The sequence below is a fragment of the Octopus sinensis genome, linkage group LG6, assembly GCF_006345805.1.
Source record: "Octopus sinensis linkage group LG6, ASM634580v1, whole genome shotgun sequence".
Lineage (NCBI taxonomy): Eukaryota > Metazoa > Mollusca > Cephalopoda > Octopoda > Octopodidae > Octopus > Octopus sinensis.
In genome coordinates this window covers 18,607,158-18,625,400 of record NC_043002.1, presented here as the reverse complement: position 1 = coordinate 18,625,400, position 18,243 = coordinate 18,607,158, and the positions used below count along the sequence as shown (strand labels likewise).

At 37.6% G+C, this 18,243-nt stretch overlaps 1 protein-coding gene across 1 annotated transcript; it reads left to right on the top strand.

Annotated features, from left to right (window-relative positions):
- Nucleotides 1-372: 372 nt before the first annotated feature.
- On the top strand, nucleotides 373-16,898 carry LOC115213041 (28S ribosomal protein S22, mitochondrial). The gene is made up of 8 exons (XM_029781946.2): nucleotides 373-706; nucleotides 2,468-2,658; nucleotides 5,083-5,250; nucleotides 7,240-7,383; nucleotides 10,197-10,280; nucleotides 10,519-10,664; nucleotides 12,787-12,892; nucleotides 16,769-16,898. Exons 1-8 carry the CDS (start codon nucleotides 586-588, stop codon nucleotides 16,874-16,876), a joined length of 1,068 nt encoding a protein of 355 aa, XP_029637806.1. The 5' UTR covers nucleotides 373-585; the 3' UTR covers nucleotides 16,877-16,898.
- Nucleotides 16,899-18,243: the final 1,345 nt, after the last annotated feature.

Sequence of the window (18,243 nt, the reverse complement as noted above, 5' to 3'; positions counted from 1 at the left end):
ACTATTCGTAAAATCGATCGACTCCATGTTGGGTACATGCCTCTTCTTGTGTCTCCATAATTACCCCGACGTCGCGGAGTTTGTTAGCTTCTTCATCTACCTGTGCTCCACAGTTCTATTCACATGCTAGAAATAACAGCCAAATCTCACAAAGCTGCGATAACATAATGAAAGAAATGTGTAATCAATCCCCGCGGAATTTGAACTCAGAACTTGCTGCTAAGCATTAAGTGCGGCCCGGTAATGATTCTGCTGGCTCGCCGCCTTAAATCAGAAAAGCATATTAAAAATGAATAGTTTACTTTCGTTTTAACTGAGATAACGTGTTGTACGCGAAGGGACATAACTTTGGTTCACCCTCCCTCCTTCCGCCAATCACTTCTATGTCACCATTCTTATATATTATTTATTTTTGCTGCTTTTATACATTGTATACATATATTTTGGAGGTGTCATTAATTTTTTCCTGAGCCTAGTTCATTTATCACAGACAGACAGACAGACACACACGCACGCACGCACACTATATCAAAAATCTGGTTCGTTTCGTCATTTCAAGTTTTAGACGAAACCAAAACCGTCAGCATGGCTTCTCTCGTCAAGCCAGTGTTTTTATTGAGATGTCAACAGTCAATATCTCGGTGTTCGAAGACGCTTATTCAGTCACGAAAATTACCAGCCGTATGCTGCTCTACTTCCACTGATGGTAAGTGAGAACATTCATATACTTATTCATTTTAAAGCATACGATCATTGTTTCTTTGTCATGATGAAGGACAAATTCACCTGCAGCGGTCACGTTGCTTAGCTTTTGGTGATGTTAAGTGTTAATTGTTTATTACAGACAATGGATCAATTTTTCATAGAGGAGATATATTTATTTATATACAGTTGACTGAACTGATCTTCAAAATATTATACCTATTTAATTAACCGCTTCCAAAGGATTGTTGTTGCTTAGTTCTACATTAGTCCTCATCGCTCAACCTAACCATCACATTTTCCCTGTGTTCAGGGAACCCAGCACCTCATTATTGAACCTGTCCCCCTTTTTATAAAAATTTAAAGTTAGAGTATTCCTTCGATATGACTCGACAAAATCAAAACATTTCACTTCGGGTATTCCGTGGGTTGTGGAGTATAGATATAACGAATTTATACCAGCAATGTCTCATTGTAAACTTGAAGAAAAAAGCCTTGCATATTTGTTCTTCATAGTTTCATGTATGTATGTATGTAAAATATGCAAATTTCCAAACAGAAAACAGAATCGAACTGTCATTTGCTTCCACGGAAATACCCGAAGTGAAATGTTTTGATTTTGTCGAGTTATATCGAAGGAATGCCAAAGTTAGAATGGTATGATTTGAAGGAGTTCTGGTTACTACATCTAACTTCTATATTTTTGATAGTTTGTCCCCAAACGGAGGTAAATTCTGTGCGCAGATAAAATAATGTTATACAGCTAAATGTGGATACGTTTTTACTTTTTAATCTTTATCATATTGCTTTGGTAATACTTAAGTTTTGCTTAGAAAAATTTCAAAAATGCTCAACTAGATTAAGTTCTTCACGTATCTTTGTGCAACACTTTCCAACCATATAGTTACGAGTTCGGTTCCACTGTGTGACACTTTGAGCAAGTACCTTTTATTTATTATGATTGGCATCTTTCAGTTTCCATTTACCAAATCTACTTAAAGGGTTATGGTTGGCTTAAGGTGATAGTAGAAGACTCTTATCCAAAGTGCCATGCAATAGGACAGAACCTGAAATTATGTGGTTGGGAAGCAAGTTCCATGTACCGTAAATCCTCGAGTATAATACGCAGGTGATTTTTAGAGGGCTGTACCTCTGAAAAACCTAAATCTTGTATATAATACGCACACCTTCTCTACTTGAGTCGTGCGTAATTAAGCCTGCAGCACCTAGTTGAACAAGCACTTCCGTGCATGCATAATACAATAATGGTGATGTTCTTAACTGTTATATGGGAATGTAAATATGTTTGCAAATTGTTTTTGTTACATGTTATTCTGTACTCTGAATACTTTTATTTTAATAAATGTTGCTTACTGCAAGTTATAGATGATTCTTCATTGCTTTCAGACTTAGCTTAAGGTATTTTCGCGCCCAACATCACAAAATGCGCCTGAATAAACATTGCCAGACAGCAAATAGAGACTCGGACATTACTTAGAAAATATTTTTCATTTTTAATCTCGTATATAGTATGCACTAGGGATTTTGACCTTTAAATTTTGGGAAAAGAATGCGGATTATACTCGAGGATTTACAGTAAACTTAACAATGTCCATCACCAGTCACGATATCTGACGGAATATTTTGATACTTTATAACGTACAGTACTATCACAAAACAAAATGCAACTGAAATTAGCAGTATATGTTATTTTAGTGGTTATTGTGATGTTTTTAGTTCTGATTAATATTTTATTTGTTTTCAGATCCCATTAAACTCAATCAAAATGAATCTACCTTATTGTCAAAAGATCCACTACCTGTCTTTCTTAATGAAAAAACACAAGCAATATTACAGAAAATTACAGGTTTTGAGTTAGAGAAAATCTTCAGAACAACGAAAATGCCACTGAGAAATCCTAAATATAAACTAATGGTCCAAGAGGAACTTGAAAAGGTAAATTGTATGGCTTTATGATATGTAGGGTGAGAGGTCCAACATGCTGTCCAGTATAACCAGACCCTTGAGTACTTTAGTGGAGTTTACTCTGTTGCAATTATCTAATACAATCTCTCAAGACACCGATTCCTACTGCACTTTCCTCTCCATAGTGTCTCTGTTTGTTGGAAGGTACTGATAGAAATTACCTTCCTTTGCTGTCACTTCACCAAATATGTCAGGGGTCCAACACTGTGTTAAATACCTCTTGAGGTTATTCTCAGGGCTGATATCCAGCGAGCACAGGATTTCAGGAGGCCTATTCATGTTTACTGATATCCCACTGGACTACATAAATGTATCAATATAGTTGTTAGGATCAACTGATAAGTTATAATTTCCTCTTCTTTCGACCTACAAATCAAGTCAATGAACAACATGAATAAAGTGAATGATAAAACAAAACAAGATAGCCAATAAACCTGTTGGACAATTGCCCTCCTTTGTGGAGCATTCATGGATTTTGATTAATCTGGAACAAAGCTATCACCTTTTACTGAGATGCAAACTAGATGTCCCCCTTTTTTTTGTTTGCGACACAACTATCTCATCACTTATTTCTCTCCCAATGGATACATATTATATTCCAGCTTGACATTTAATGGTGTTGACTGCATGTTGATTCTATTCTTTCCACCTCTTATTTCTCGTATCTAAATGTCAGCAACAAAGCTTTACTGTTACTTTGCTTAAACCTGCTTTCCATAGTCCTAAAAAATCACCTGATGCCTTTACCACTCTTTGAATTCATACTACAATCAGCTGCTATTTGCTACATCATGTCTTGTTCTAGTCATCTGTCTCACATTATCCTTCTTTGAAGTCACCATCCTCAGTAATTTCAATATCCACAACTCCCCTATGCCATTACACTGACCAATGTTGCTGGTGCAGAAGCCAAATCTTTTGTCAGTTTGAAGTCAGTGCATCAATTATTATGATCCTCCATTTGTATTCCTGGTTGACACTCCAAACACTTTTGATGTTTTCTTTTGATCTCCAAGCCTAGCTTCTGCCAAATTATTACCATCCCTTCACCTATCTGATCATCTGACTCCTACCTTATCATGCACAACATTTTAACACATAATACCCTTTGATACTTCAAGTTTGTTAACTGATTAGAGTTCTACCAATTTTATGTGAGGGTATCCAGCTATAGTTTGTTCCTTCTCGAGCCATGCCTGGCTCATAGGTCCGGTTTCCTTGGTGTATAGGTTCCCCACCTGGACGGGACACCGGTCCATCGCAGGTGAGCTGCAAGATGCAGGAGGAAAGAGTGAGAGCAAGTTGTGGCGAAAGAGTCAGCAGAAGTTTGTCATTATGCCATTACTTTCTGCCGGAGCCGCGTGGAGCTTAGGTGTTTCGCTCATAAACGCACACGTTGCCCAGTCTGAGATTCGAACCTGCGATCCCTCGACTGCGAGTCCACTGCTCTAACCACTAGGCCATGTGCCTCCACTATAGACACCATGCCAAATCAGATTGAAACCTGCTGCAGCCCTCCAGTTTACCAGTTTCAATCAAACCATCTAAACCATGCTAGCATTGAAAGCAGATACTAAATGATGATGATGATATCACTGGTAATGAAAGCATGTAGTCTAGAGGCTAAGGTGTTGTACAAACAATTGCAAGAACATGTTTCAATTCCTTGACAGAGCAGTGTGTTGTACTTCGGAGAAAAACACTTCATTTCACATTGCTCTGCGATCACTTCAACATCTGACATGTGGCATGTCACCAAAATCTTCAGTCTTTATCTCTCTACTGGGATCTGTTCCATTGTTTGGAAACGTGTAACACTGTTGATGGACAAACGTTCTGACCTGATGAACTATCAGCTTGCCATGCTGGCTTCCAATATCTCGAAGGTTGATGAGATATTAGTTGGATGAGCTAGAGGACTGTTTAAAATATTCTTCAAAGTCTTAATTCTCTTTGCCACCTCAGTGACCATGAGGATGGCTTCTGTAGAGATAGATCCACTGGAAAGCTGTGCTTTTATGTCATTTACTATTTGTGAAAGCCATGTTGCAGGCTGTCTGGCATGAAAACCTCTTGGTTAAGCTGCCTCCTTTTAAACCTCATCCATCTCTTGTCTCTTGGATTGGAAAATATCTGTGAAACTACTCTGTATCTTTCTTTGATTTATGCTCTGTTAGGTCTGATGGTCACTCTTCAGTTTTAAAGTTCTAACCATGCTTTCATGACTGCCACTAACAGTGTATAAGTTACTGATGCCCTCAGTATTCTTCCTCATGGAGATTAACTATCTACCCATTGTCATTCTAACAATGTTCACTCTTACGCAGACAATATTACCCTTTATTTATATAATAATATTACTCTGTTATCACTTTTTCTTCTTTTATCTTTTAGGAACAAGCAAAAGCAGTTGCACTGGGAAAAGCTCGGCTTCAAATGCCTCCTGTAATGAAAGCACAAAAAGATTTGTCAGATGTGGTGTTATCCAATGATACTTGTCTTGATAAACTGAACAAAAAAAAGCTGGTGTTTACTGATATTTCACTTGATGTTTCTCACAAGGTACATAAAATCCAATTCTAATTTTTGTTTCTATTTATTATTGCAATCATCATCAATGTTCCATGCTGGGATGGGTTGGATGGTTTGACCAAATCTGAAGGGTCTGAAGTTTGTTGGCATGATTTCTACACCAGAATCATCATCATTGTTGTTTAATGTCCACTTTCCATGCTGGCATGGGTTGGATGGTTTGACTGAGGACTGGTGAGCCGGAGGCTGCACTAGGTTCAATCTGATCTGGCAAAGTTTCTACAGCTGGATGCCCTTCCTAATGCCAACCACTCCGAAAGTGTAGTGGGTGCTTTTACGTGCCACCGGCACATGGGCCAGACAGGCAGTTCCAGCAACGACCATGCTCAAAAGGTGTTTTTTATGTGCTACCTGCACAGGAGCCAGTCCGGCAGCACTGGCAACGACCATGCTTGAATGTTGTTTTTCACATGCCACCGGTACATGTGCTGGTAAGGCGACGCTGGCAATGATGACACTCGAATGGTCCTTTTCACGTGCCTCTGGCACGGGAGCCAATGTTCTTTCTAATATTAACCACTTTACAACTTTTTACTGAGTACTTTTGTTTTTTGTGGCACCAGCACTAGTGAGGTTGATATATAGCATAGTATGAATAAATCTACAATAGAGGAGATGGCTTTATGCTATGGGAGAGAGAAGGGGCCAGAACTGAAAAATTTCTTGCTGTAGAGGAGATATATGATTACTCATATACATGTATTTGTGTACAAACAAATGAATGTGAGTAAAAAAAAACGGTGACATTGTTTACTTTCTTCAGTGAACAAATATTCTGTAGTTTAGTGGATTTGTGATTAACACTGGAATGAAAAAACCTCAGTTGAAAAAACAAGGAAGAGTTGATGACTGGAAGAACATTTGGCCATAGAAATCTGCCTTGATAAAGTTCTGTAATCTTTGCCTGTATGGAAGAAAGATCTTAAAATGGTAGATCAATAGTCAATAAGTTCAAACGTGTGCAGTGTATTGCAGTTTGTCTTATATGTTCAACATTCATCCAACTATAGGAAGTTCATAAGTTGCTATAGAAGTCAAGATGTACAGAAAATATCCTTAGGTGCATCCAGTCTGTAACTGTTTCATAAAGTAGGCTGAGGAAAGAAGCTTAGTGGATGTCATCATCATCATTATCATCAAATGTCTATTTTCTTTGGACACACAAACATATACATACATGCATATATATCCCTAATTTCCGCATTGCCCACTAGATGAGGGATCGGGGTCCCTGTCAAAGGCTTTCTCCAAGTCAACAAAAGCCAAGTATAGGGGTTTATCTTTGGTTAGGTATTTCTCCTGCAGTTGCCTTACCAGGACTATAGCATCAATAGTGCTTCTACCTGGCACAAAACCCGAACTGCATCTCATCTAAGCAGACTCTCTCTCTAATTAGTTGGGCTATGACCCTCTCCGTGACCTTCATCACCTGATCCAGCTTTTTGAAAGCCCTGTAGTTATTTCTTTCTAAAGTATCACCTTTGCAAGATCAGATTAGAGCCTGGTGTGGTCTCCTGGCTTGCCAGTCCCCAATCAAACCGTCCAGCCCATACCAGCATGGAAAATGGATGTTAAACGATGATGATATATGTACATATATATATATATATATATATATATACGACAGGCTTCTTTTAGTTTCTGTCTGCCAAATCCACTCTCAAGGCTATAGTAGAAGACACTTGCCCAAGGTACCATACAGTGGGACTGAACCTGGAACCATGTGGTTGGTAATCAAGCTACTTACCACACGGCCACTCCTGTGCTGATTGTATGTATGTGTATATTTTGTGTTTGTATTTGCTTTTCACTGCTTGGCAACCAATGTTAGTTTGTTTATATTCCTGTAACTTAGTGGTTTAGTAAAACTATATTGATACAATAAGTACAAGATGAAAGATAAGTACAGGGTTGATTCGACCAACTGAAACAATTTATTTTTTTTATTTCATCTAACAGAAAAGATTTATTGTGGTTCGAGAACCAGATGGCAAACTCCGGCATGCATCAGTTGATGAACGGGCAAGACTTATACAGACATATTTTCCTTTTGAAGGGCGTAAGATATTGAGTCCCAAAATGTTTCAAGGGGAACAATTAGAGGTAAGTTTCCTTGGCACAAAAAAAGAAAGACCCAATTATTTTTCAGTTTAATTATAAAACAACATAGTAATCTTCATTATTTACATTCGACGGATATTTGTCCTCATCTTGTTTGTTGTTTGTTTCCCCAAGACACCCGAAGAAGGCTGGAGGGTATATCAGCCAAAACATGTTAACAACAAACAAGATGAGAACAAATATCCGTCGAATGTAAATAATGTAAATAATTCCTCATCTCTTAAATATAGAACTGTATAGTAATCTTCTTTAATCAAGGCTACTCTGTTTCTGTTATTGTTTATTTATTTATATCTTTGATGTCTTGGTGGAATCAGTAGAACATCAGACAAAATGCCTTGCCATATTCAGAGATGTCCTTTTATGTTCTGAGTTCAAATTCTGTTGAGGTCAACTTTTGCTTTTCATCCTTGAAGAGGTCAATATACAGTTAGAGACCTGTTAACGGAAACCAAAAAAAAAAACCCAAAAAAAACAAACAAAAAAAAAACCTACTAGGTGTGAAAAAATGTGTAGAAAACGAATATAAAAAAAAATTTGTGCAAACGAACGGGGAGAGGATTTTGGAAAATTCACAAGATCTGATATTTTCTTAATAACTTTCAGGAAAATGGATATCTTTCGATTAAATTTTATAGAAATATCGTTCAAATGGCACAAATTACGATTATAAAGAAATTTCTGTGTGAAAATGTTCTCCGAAGGGGTGGGGAGAGAGGCAGCCAAGTTATACCTTCCTCTCTCAAATAATTGCCAACCAAGACGAAGGTATGTGCATGTATGTTTGCACAAATTTTTGTTTTCATATTCGTTTTCTACACGTTTTTTTTTTAAAACTATTAGACTGTTTTTTTTTTCCTTTTGGTGACCAGGTGCTAAACTAGATCCTGAAAGTTATGGAGGGAAAAAAAACAGATTATGTGAACTTTGTGACAGTCCTCTCCCCACCCCTTCGGAAAACATTTTCCCCAGAAATTGCCTTATAATCGTAATCTATGCTGTTTGAAAGGTGTTTCTGTAAAATTTCATTAAAAGACATCCATTTTCCTGAAAGTTACGAGGGAAAAATCGGATTTTGTGAATTTTCCGAAAGTCCTCTCCCTCTCCCTACCCGTTTGTTTGCATAAATATTTTCATAGTTGTTTTCGACACATTTTTCTACACCTAGTAAGTTGGGTTTTTTTTTGTTTTTGTTAAGAGGTCTCAAACTGTATATTGACCCTTAAAGAAGTTGATAAAATATGCTCCAGTGAAGTACAACTTGTGGAGGTGCATGGTCTAGTGATTAGGGTGTTACGCTCATGATCCTAAGATTGTGATTTCAATTTCTGGACAGGGTAATGCATTGTGTTCTTGAGCAAAGCACTTCATTTCAAGTTGCTCCAGTTAGGTGGAAAAATCAGTTATCCTGCAATGGACTGACGTCCTGTTCAGAGGGAGAGTATCTGTACCACAGAATCTGGGAAACTGGCCTTATGATCCTTTGGCTGAGGAAAGATCTTTGATTTTTTTTTTATGTACCACTTAATTAATTACCCTCTCCCCTTACTTCAATTTTGTAGCCTTATACCGATATTGGACTGGTACTTTGTCTCTTGTGTCTGTCGTGTACTAGTCTATCAGAGATGACTTTTCCCTGTGGTAGAAATTGAATTCAGTGCTTTGTTAGCCAACAGTTCACTCTTCAGTTTTAAAGTTCTTGTCATGCTTTCAGCAGTAAGTTGTTATACCTTCTCACAGTACCCTACATGTGGCTAGGTAGACTGAGCTGTTAAGGGCTCTGTATCTTGACCATGGATCTACATGACTGTCAGTAACAGTGTATAAATTTCTGATCTCTTCTATCTTGGTTGGTTGTTGTTTAGCCCCGAAGTCGGCCATGACAGAGTAGATCTATAATCAAAGCCATTCTAGCCATGACTAACCTTTATATTTTTGTATATAAGGTACTACACATTACCTAATGGGTTCTCTCCTTGAGGGTTAATCTGAGGGAGGCTTAGCTGTTATTTCTACCAGTTTGAGTGGCCACATAGAGGCTTTTCCATTGACTGTCCTTGTTTCCTATTGGATTGATTGTATCAAGTTTATAATTGAAAGGAAGACTGTGTGATGTTCATGTATTTCCTATGGCTCTACCTGTGCTTTCATAAGACCTAAATGTGAACTTGTAATAACTTAGACAAATGATCCTTAGATGTTGATATCTAATATTTCAAACTTGAAAAAAATTTAATAAAGTTCATTAAATGTTGTCATTTTATTTGCTCCTTCTCGAGTCATGCCCGGCTCATAAGAGCCGGTTTCCTGGTTTCCTTGGCGTGTAGGTTCCCCACCTGGACGGGACGCCGGTCTGTCACAGGTGAGCTGCAAGATGCAGGAGGAAAGAGTGAGAGAAAGTTGTGGCGAAAGAGTCAGCAGAAGTTCACCATTACCTTCTGCCGGAGCCATAAACACACACATTGCCCGGTCTGAGATTCGAACTGTGATTCCTCGACCGTGAGTCTGCTGCCCTAACCACTAGGCCATGTGTATCCAATCCACAAATGTTGTCATTGTTTAACCTCAGGTCAGTCCTGACAGAGCAAGCCTATGATCAAAGGCTTCTAGTTATGACAGTCTCATTTTATTCTCAAGCATTGTGTACTCTGAGCTACATTATTGAATGCATCTCTTTTTTTGAAGGAGATGAAGCTTTATTTCTAGCAGGTTAAGCGGCCACATACAAACTTTCTAACTGGCTTGAGATTAAATGTATGTTCTTTCTTATGTAATTTTATAATTTTGTTTTTCAGAAATTACTTGAGAAAGGTTCCTTTCAGTACATCTTGGATAAAGCTTGTATCCAGTTTGAACCAGACCATCCTGACTACATTCAGGTAATTGAATTTTATATACTCTTTTCTACTCTAGGCATAAGGCCTGAAATTTTTGGGGAGGACCCCAGTACGCAACTGGTACTTAATTTATCAACCCTGAAAAGATGAAAGGCAAAGTTGACTTCGGTGGATGATGGGGTTAATTGGGTGATAGATAAGGTCTGTCTCATAAGTGTGTGTGCGTGCATAGGTATTTTAATATTTTTTATATTTATCCTTATGCAATTTTATTTTCCAGATAACACAAAGGACATATGAATTTATTCGACAAGTTGGTGCTTTTGATACACTGCGATCTACACGTCACTTTGGTCCAATGGTATTCTACTATATATGGTATAACAAAGTTGACCGGTTGCTGATGGACATGATTGAACGGAACCAGTAAATATTTGATTATAATTATTTCTTTCTCCCAATTCAGTGCTAGGCCGTCCAGTAACTGTTTTCAAACTTTTTCATCATCATTGTTGAAATGTCTACTTTTTCATGCTCTGAAGTCATTGCAGCAGATTTTCTATGGCTATAACCTCTTCCCAAACCTTACCAGTTTTTAAGCAAAGTGAAATTACCTCATGGCTAAGCATATTTCCACAGAATATTTGAAATGGAGGACACGGATTATATAAAATCGATTTTAGAATTCGACTAGATGAAATCAAGTTTGGCTTTGTCCTGGGGAGAAGCACCATGGATGCTATTTTCATAGTCAGGCAACTGCAAGGAAAGTATTTAGCCAAGAACAAACTATTGTACTTGGCATTTGTTGATCTAGAGAAAACCCTCAACAGAGTACCTCACTCTGTGATATAGTGATCTCCGAGGAAGCTAGGAATAGATAAATGGTTTGTGAAAGTTTTACAGGCCATGTACAGGGATGAATTTAGTGTACATCATGGGTCGGTTCTCAGCCCTCTCTTATTCATCATTGTCCTCTAGGCCATAACAGAGAATTTAAGAATGGAAGCCCATGGGAACTACCATATGCTGTTGATCTTGCCCTCATAGCAGAATCTGTCAAAATTAGAAAAGAAATTCCAGGTATGGAAACAGAACCTAGAATCAAAGAGTCTTAAAGTAAACTCAAGCAAGAACCAAGGTCCTACCTAGTAAGCAAGAAGTCAGATAGGACCCTTCATCCTTCTGGTAAATGGCCCTGCTTGATATGTAGGAAGGGTGTAGTCAAAAATCCCTCTCGGGGTACCAAGTGCAAGCTATGAACACACAAGAGGTGCAGTGAAATAGTAGGAAGGTAAACAGAGAAAGAAATGTTTTTATGCGGAAGTTGTACTGGAGCTATAAAGATCACATCATGGGAAACTGATTTCCTCAAATGCCCCTTTGGCTCTCTGGAAGTTGTAGATAATTTTTGCTTCTTAGGTGACCTAATTAGCAGAGGAGAAGGTTGTAGAGAAAGTTTAATTGCTAGAATTAAAATAGGATGATGAAAGTTCAGAGACCTCTGTTAGCAACCAAAGGACTCCCACTTTGAATGAAGGAAAAATTGTTTGATGCATGTGTATGAATGTTGTATGGTTGTGAGATGTGGGCCCTGAATGTGGAGGACATGTGATGGCTGGAGAGGAACAAAACTGGTATGCTCCACTAGATGTGCGATTGTCAGTGTGTATGTATGACAGAGCAGTGATGTATTGAGAGAGAAATTGACCATCAGAGGAATTATATGCAGTGTGCAAGAGAAGTGACTGCTGGTTTGATCATGTGATGCAGATGGATGAGGATAGCTACATAGAGAAATGCTGATCACTTGGAAGGAAGTTATGGAAGAGGGAAACCCAGGAAGACATGGGATGAATTACTGAAGGCAGATCTCAAAACACTGAACCTTATGAAGGAGATGACAAACAACTGAGATATGTGGTGCATTGCTTTATTTGAGAAGACCTGCCTGCTACAACAACTGAGATCCTAATACCAAGGTGCCATGTAAAAAGCATTGGTGTGGGTGCTGGTGCCACATAAAATGTACCCAGTATGTTCTCTAAAGTGGTTGGTGTTAGGAAGGGCATCCAACTGTAGAAGCCAATCCAAATCAGACTATGGAGCCTTGGTGTGGCTCTTGGCCTTGCCTGTTTCTGTCGAGCTGTCTGACCCATGTCAGCTGGAGAATGGACGTTAAATGATGATGATGATGACTGTAATCATCATCATCATCATCGTTTAACGTCTGCTTTCCATGCTAGCATGGGTTGGACGATTTTGACTCTGAGGGCTGGTGAACCAGATGGCTGCACCAGGCTCCAATCTTGATTTGGCAGAGTTTCTACAGCTGGATGCCCTTCCTAACGCCAAAGTAAGATAGTAACAATTTGTCATTTATGGATTTGATTTGATTAGGTGCTGAGATCAGAATTTTAAAAGAGACAATATTTTATGAAGTTATTTATTTCATTATTGTTGAGTGCTGATCAGTTGAGTGTTATTTAACTTCACTAGTTACAATCACCAACACAAAACATTCTCACAGTTTATCTTCACCTTACAGAATATCTGATGCTGCTGATGTGGTCCGACTTTATAATTTAATTCATACTGATTCACCTTGTGCTGAGACTAGCCAGGATGTCGACAATGATCTTGACCTATTAAAGGTGAGTTAATTCTTTGTCCAGTTTATGTGTTCTTAATTTCTTTGTTTGGTCAACTAAAGAAAAAAAATTAAAGAGTTGCTGTGTGGTTTTGATATGTCAGCCTTGTTACTAGTTATGGTGGTCTATTGAAAAGTGAGTACATTCTAGCTGTACTTTTCATAGAAATTCAGACATTGTAGAAGAGTCACCACCACTGCAACAACAAGACTTTGGCTGGCCTGAAGTTATAGGAGAAGACACTTGCCCAAGTTGCCACACACTGGAATTGAATCCCAAACTATGTGGTAGTGAAGGACCACACAGACATACTTTTGCCTTTATATATATATATATATATATATATATATATATATATATATATATATATATATATAAAATTATAATTTAGGGTATCTAAGAGATACCACCACACTGGAAATAGCAGCCTAAACTTGACTCTAAAACCACATTAAACATTTAATGTGGGTTTAGAGTCAAGTTTAGGGTACTATTTCCAGCGTGGCAGTATCTCTTAGATACCCTAAATTATAATTTTAATAAAAATTATTACCTTTGAAGGCTTTTATATTCCCATGCTGGCCACTTGATAAAATCGATATATAAATAATGATCCTTATATATATATATGTAAATGTAAATAGTGTACACTTATTTTTAATATGTTCCTGCATTCACTGCAAGATTTTGTTTTTGAGAACAAAATTCTTCCTATAGACTAAGTGAATAAAAACATGTGGTTCAAGTGTCATTGACAGACTGCCAAACATGGAGCTCTTGGCATGATTTTTTACCTTCCCATTAAGAGATATTACCTCAGTCATTTACGAGTTTCATGCCTCAGATAAACAGGTGGTATAATATTACTGTATTTATTCATATAAAAGTAACATTGTTTTACTCTTGATTTTTAACTGGATGAAAAATTGGGGTGAAGCTTACACGAGTCGAACCTAAAACTATGACGGAAAAATATTTTGTACCTACAGTTAACACTTATACGCAAGTATATAGTGTATCCACTACACATGGAAGGGACGCAACTTGATAACTGACCGTCAGTGTGTAGGGTTCTTTCCCTTATAGCTGCACATGGGGTTGTTATATATGAAATACTAGCTAGTTAAGAAAATTTCATGAATAAACAAAAGAAAATTCTAAGTAGCAGAAAAGTCACTTGTACAACTAGCTGAATTAAAGTGATGAATCAGATCACGGAATAATAAGACACAGAGCGAATTAACAAGGAAGAGGCGATCTGTTGGAGTGGAAATTTGCAGAGTTTAAATATACTATAACTATATTGTCAGGTAAAAAGTAAAGATAGTGCAACTGTTTGTTTTATGCTTATGTGATAAACATTGACTGGATATATCTATATGAAATGTGCTTCCGTCTGAAATAAGCATAATTTTATAACGTTTGTAAACTGTACAGTGTTAAATTCATGGCATGAAACGTAAGTATTAGTGTTTTATTTTATACAAAGACTATATTTACTGTAGCCCCAGGCTAACCAAAGCCTTGTAAGTGGATTTGCTTGAGGGAAACTGAAAGAAGCTCATCTTTACGTGTGTGTGTGTGTGTGTGTATATACACACATAGTTATGGTTTATTCTGTTAAGAACATAATAGAGTGTTGTGTGGAAACAATTGTAGTGATTAAAAAATAAATGTCCAACTTTTTCAATTATATATATATATATATATATCATCATCATCATCATCATCGTTTAACGTCCGTTCTCCATGCTAGCATGGGTTGGACGGCTTGACCGGGGATCTGGGAAGCCAGAAGGCTGCACCAGGCTCCAGTCTTATCTGGCAATGTTTCTACAGCTGGATGCCCTTCGTAACGCCAACCACTCCGTGAGTGTAGTGGGTGCTTTTTACGTGCCACCTGCACAGGTGCCAGGTGAGGCTGGCAACGGCCACGGTCGGATTGGTGTATTTTATGTGCCACCGGCACGGAAGCCAGTCGAGGCGGTGCTGGCATCGGTCACGAGTATATATATATATATATACAAGGAGATGCTTAAAGGATATCATGAAAGACCTGGTTGAGGATCCAATCTTCCGAGTTCCTTTACACTATCATCATCATCATCATTTTTAAATGTCTGTTTTTCATGCTGGCATGGGTTGGACGGTTTGACTGAGGTCTGGCAAGCCAGTTGGCTGCCCCAGGCTCGAGTATGATTTGGTAAGGATTCTCCAGCTGGATGCCCTTCCTAACACCAACCACTCTGAGAGTGTAGTGGGTGCTTTTTACATCCCACATGCATGGGAGCCAAGGCTTAGAAAAACTGAAGTACTGCTGCAATATGTGTGTGAATCTGAGAGAGGTATATGTTCAATAAAATCATAATCAACTGATCCTTCTGTAATTTTCTTTAACCCAAAGCCAGGAACTCTTCCCTGATATGTGTGTGTGTATATATATATATATGTATGTGTATATATATATATATATATAATATATATATATATATATATATATATATATACACACACACACACACATATGAGAGGGATGACCCTTATGCTAGAAGTAGATCTGCTATGGTCTTACCACTAAGAAATGTTCTCAAGAAAAATTCAGCAAACAACAGAATGTAACCGAGCAAGACAAAAGAAAAGCAACAAAAATATGGATTATTCACATACATGTTCCACTATTAACATATTATGTAATTTTACTTACGCAATTTGTAGATCTTCGGTCTGACCGTCCGAACAAATATAATTTGCAGAACTATATACTAAGATGTCTGCACAAAGTTGGATCTGTATATAGTTCTACCTATTACACTCTTGGTTACTATTCAAATATATATAGATATGTGAATGTTTACCCCTTGTCTTAACATCACATAATACTTGTAAATGCATATCACTATCATATAAGCAGTCATTCATTTTCAGTAATCTTTGAAAACATGGCAGGCCATAGGGAAATACTCCCTTGTTTGGAAATAGGTTGGTGACAGGAATAGCATCAGTCCCTCAAAAGTTTACTTCAATAAATTCTGATCAACTCATGCAAGTATGGGAAAGTGAATGTTCAATACGATGATGACGATTGTGACTCTGCTTAGCGATAGTGATGCTATAAAGCAGTTGTTGGAAGCCAATATACTTACATTTCAATATGGCTCTGACGAAGCTATAAGGTGTCACATGGGTACTCAGTTCTGTAAATGAGTGTTACTGTTACACAAAGCAATGTCATTCATTTCTTGTATTCTGGGAAACATGATGGTCATGTAGAAATATTCTTTACTACTCTAGGCACAAGGCCTGAAATTTTGGGGGAGGGAGGCCAGTTGATTAGATTGACCCCAGTATGCAACTGGTATTCAATTTATTGACCCCGAAAAGATGAAAGGCAAAGATGACCTCGGCAGAATTTGAACTTGGAATGTAAAGACTGATGAAATACTGCTAAGCATTTCGCCCGGTGTGCTAACATTTCTGCTATCTCGCCACCTTGGTCACATAGAAATATTACCTTGCTTGGAATCAGATGAGTATTGACAACAGAATGAGAAATCTGGCTGTAGAAAATCTCTCAATAAACTCTATCTGATGATGATGATGATAGATGAATGGAAAGCAGAATTGGTAGAGCAATGGATAAAATATACTATGGTTTTTGCTTACGTCCTTCCTTTCTCAGGTTGATACTGCTTTTCTGCCTTCCAAGAGCAATAAAATCAGTATCAAAAGTGTGACCATGGTCAGATGACTGAAACCATTTAAAAAATAAAGGATCTAAAGTATCAAATTCTGATAAAGCATTGTAAAATCCCTAACCCTTGAAATTCCTGTGGCATTTTAAAAATTTGATCTCTTCATGTTTATTTTGTTTTTTCACAGATCTTTTGTGTTACCAGTTCCACAGAGAAGCCTCGCCTAGAGTTGACTCTGCAAGTGCATGAAGACAAACTAAATGGTGAAGAATATCAAGAATCCAGGGTGTCATAATGATTTTAAAAACGAAAAAATAAAAAGAACAATTATTTGCAGTTATCTAAAATAGATATTTTTTATCAATGAACTTTACGTAGAAATCAAATAAAAATTATCTTTAAAAAATATTTTGTTTATTTATTTATGTATTTTGATGTTATATATTTCTTTTTATACATTATATATTTACGCATTGAAAATTTATATTTTCACATATATATTTTTGATGTGATCGGACTGAGGATGCATCCAGCTGGTCTTGAGATCATCTTTCTCCCGGAAAAGAGACTGTTGATGATACTTAGATGCAGTTCCATGCAAAAACTCCAACTGAAGCCGCTCATGGTCTTTGCAATTTCCAACATCATGTTTTCCAAGAACTCCTTTCTAGGCTTTTGAATCTTAGCCTTCTGTGGTGTTGATGCCACCAAGGATGATGACCTCGTCATCCACTGGAGTGTCTTGTGGCAGGCTGCACAGGTCAGTATAGTACTTTTCTTTAACAGGCTAAAATTTGCCTTTGCAGAAGAAAACCTCCCAGAATCTTAGCTTGGTTTTAAAGCGAACAGGAGCCCCACCAACTTGGTCTTTATTCTTAGACAGCTCCAAGAAAAATGCAGAGAGCAGAACAAAGGACTGTATATTACTACTGTCGACTTCTAATAAAATAGTGCCTTGCCATGAGAGTTGTGTTTGCTCTTACATACTAGTTTCTCTAGGCCGAGTACCTTCTGCACAGCAAGAAGTGATGCATTGCAGGGATGTCTCTGTGTGTGCAACAAAAGCAACATCATCTGCAAAGAGCATGGCTGGCTTGTTTTAGTGTTTTCGTGTGAAATTACTCGAGCTTCAGATATCACGGATGTTTTGTTTTAGCTTCTGGGAAATTAACGAATAGCTTTTTGGTCCGTTGTGCCAAATTCAGATGGCACTTTGGGAAGTTACTTCTAATAAAATAGCACCTTACCATGAGAGCTGTGTTTACTCTTGCAGTTTCTCTTGTGTACTGTCATTTTTCTTGTTCCATGGTTTTCATCAGCACTGGCATAACCGCCATAACAACAGCCCTTACAACATCAAACTGTTGAACTTGGAATCTCTTGAAGTAAAATGATGTATCAGGCAGTGATATTGTAATAAGAAATCTTTTCATTGTGAAGTGTTTTACGTTTAACCGAAGATGATAATTACACAGAAATATCCATGTAAAGTTTGTAAGAAACACACTATTTGGAAAATGAAATCGTCATAGTATTTGAATTGGGATATGAAATCGTCATACAACATAGGAAAGACCTACCACTGTGAAATATGTAGAAAATATTTGTCTACGAGTTTTTAGCATAACACAAACGAATACGAACTCGAGTGAAATAAGTTTA

Coding starts and splice junctions, on each gene's coding strand:
- LOC115213041 (XM_029781946.2), top strand. CDS start 586: ATGGCTTCTCTCGTCAAGCCAGTGTTTTTATTGAGATGTCAACAGTCA. Junction 707..2,467: donor CTGCTCTACTTCCACTGATG/GTAAGTGAGAAC, acceptor ATTTGTTTTCAG/ATCCCATTAAACTCAATCAA. Junction 10,665..12,786: donor GACATGATTGAACGGAACCA/GTAAATATTTGA, acceptor TTCACCTTACAG/AATATCTGATGCTGCTGATG.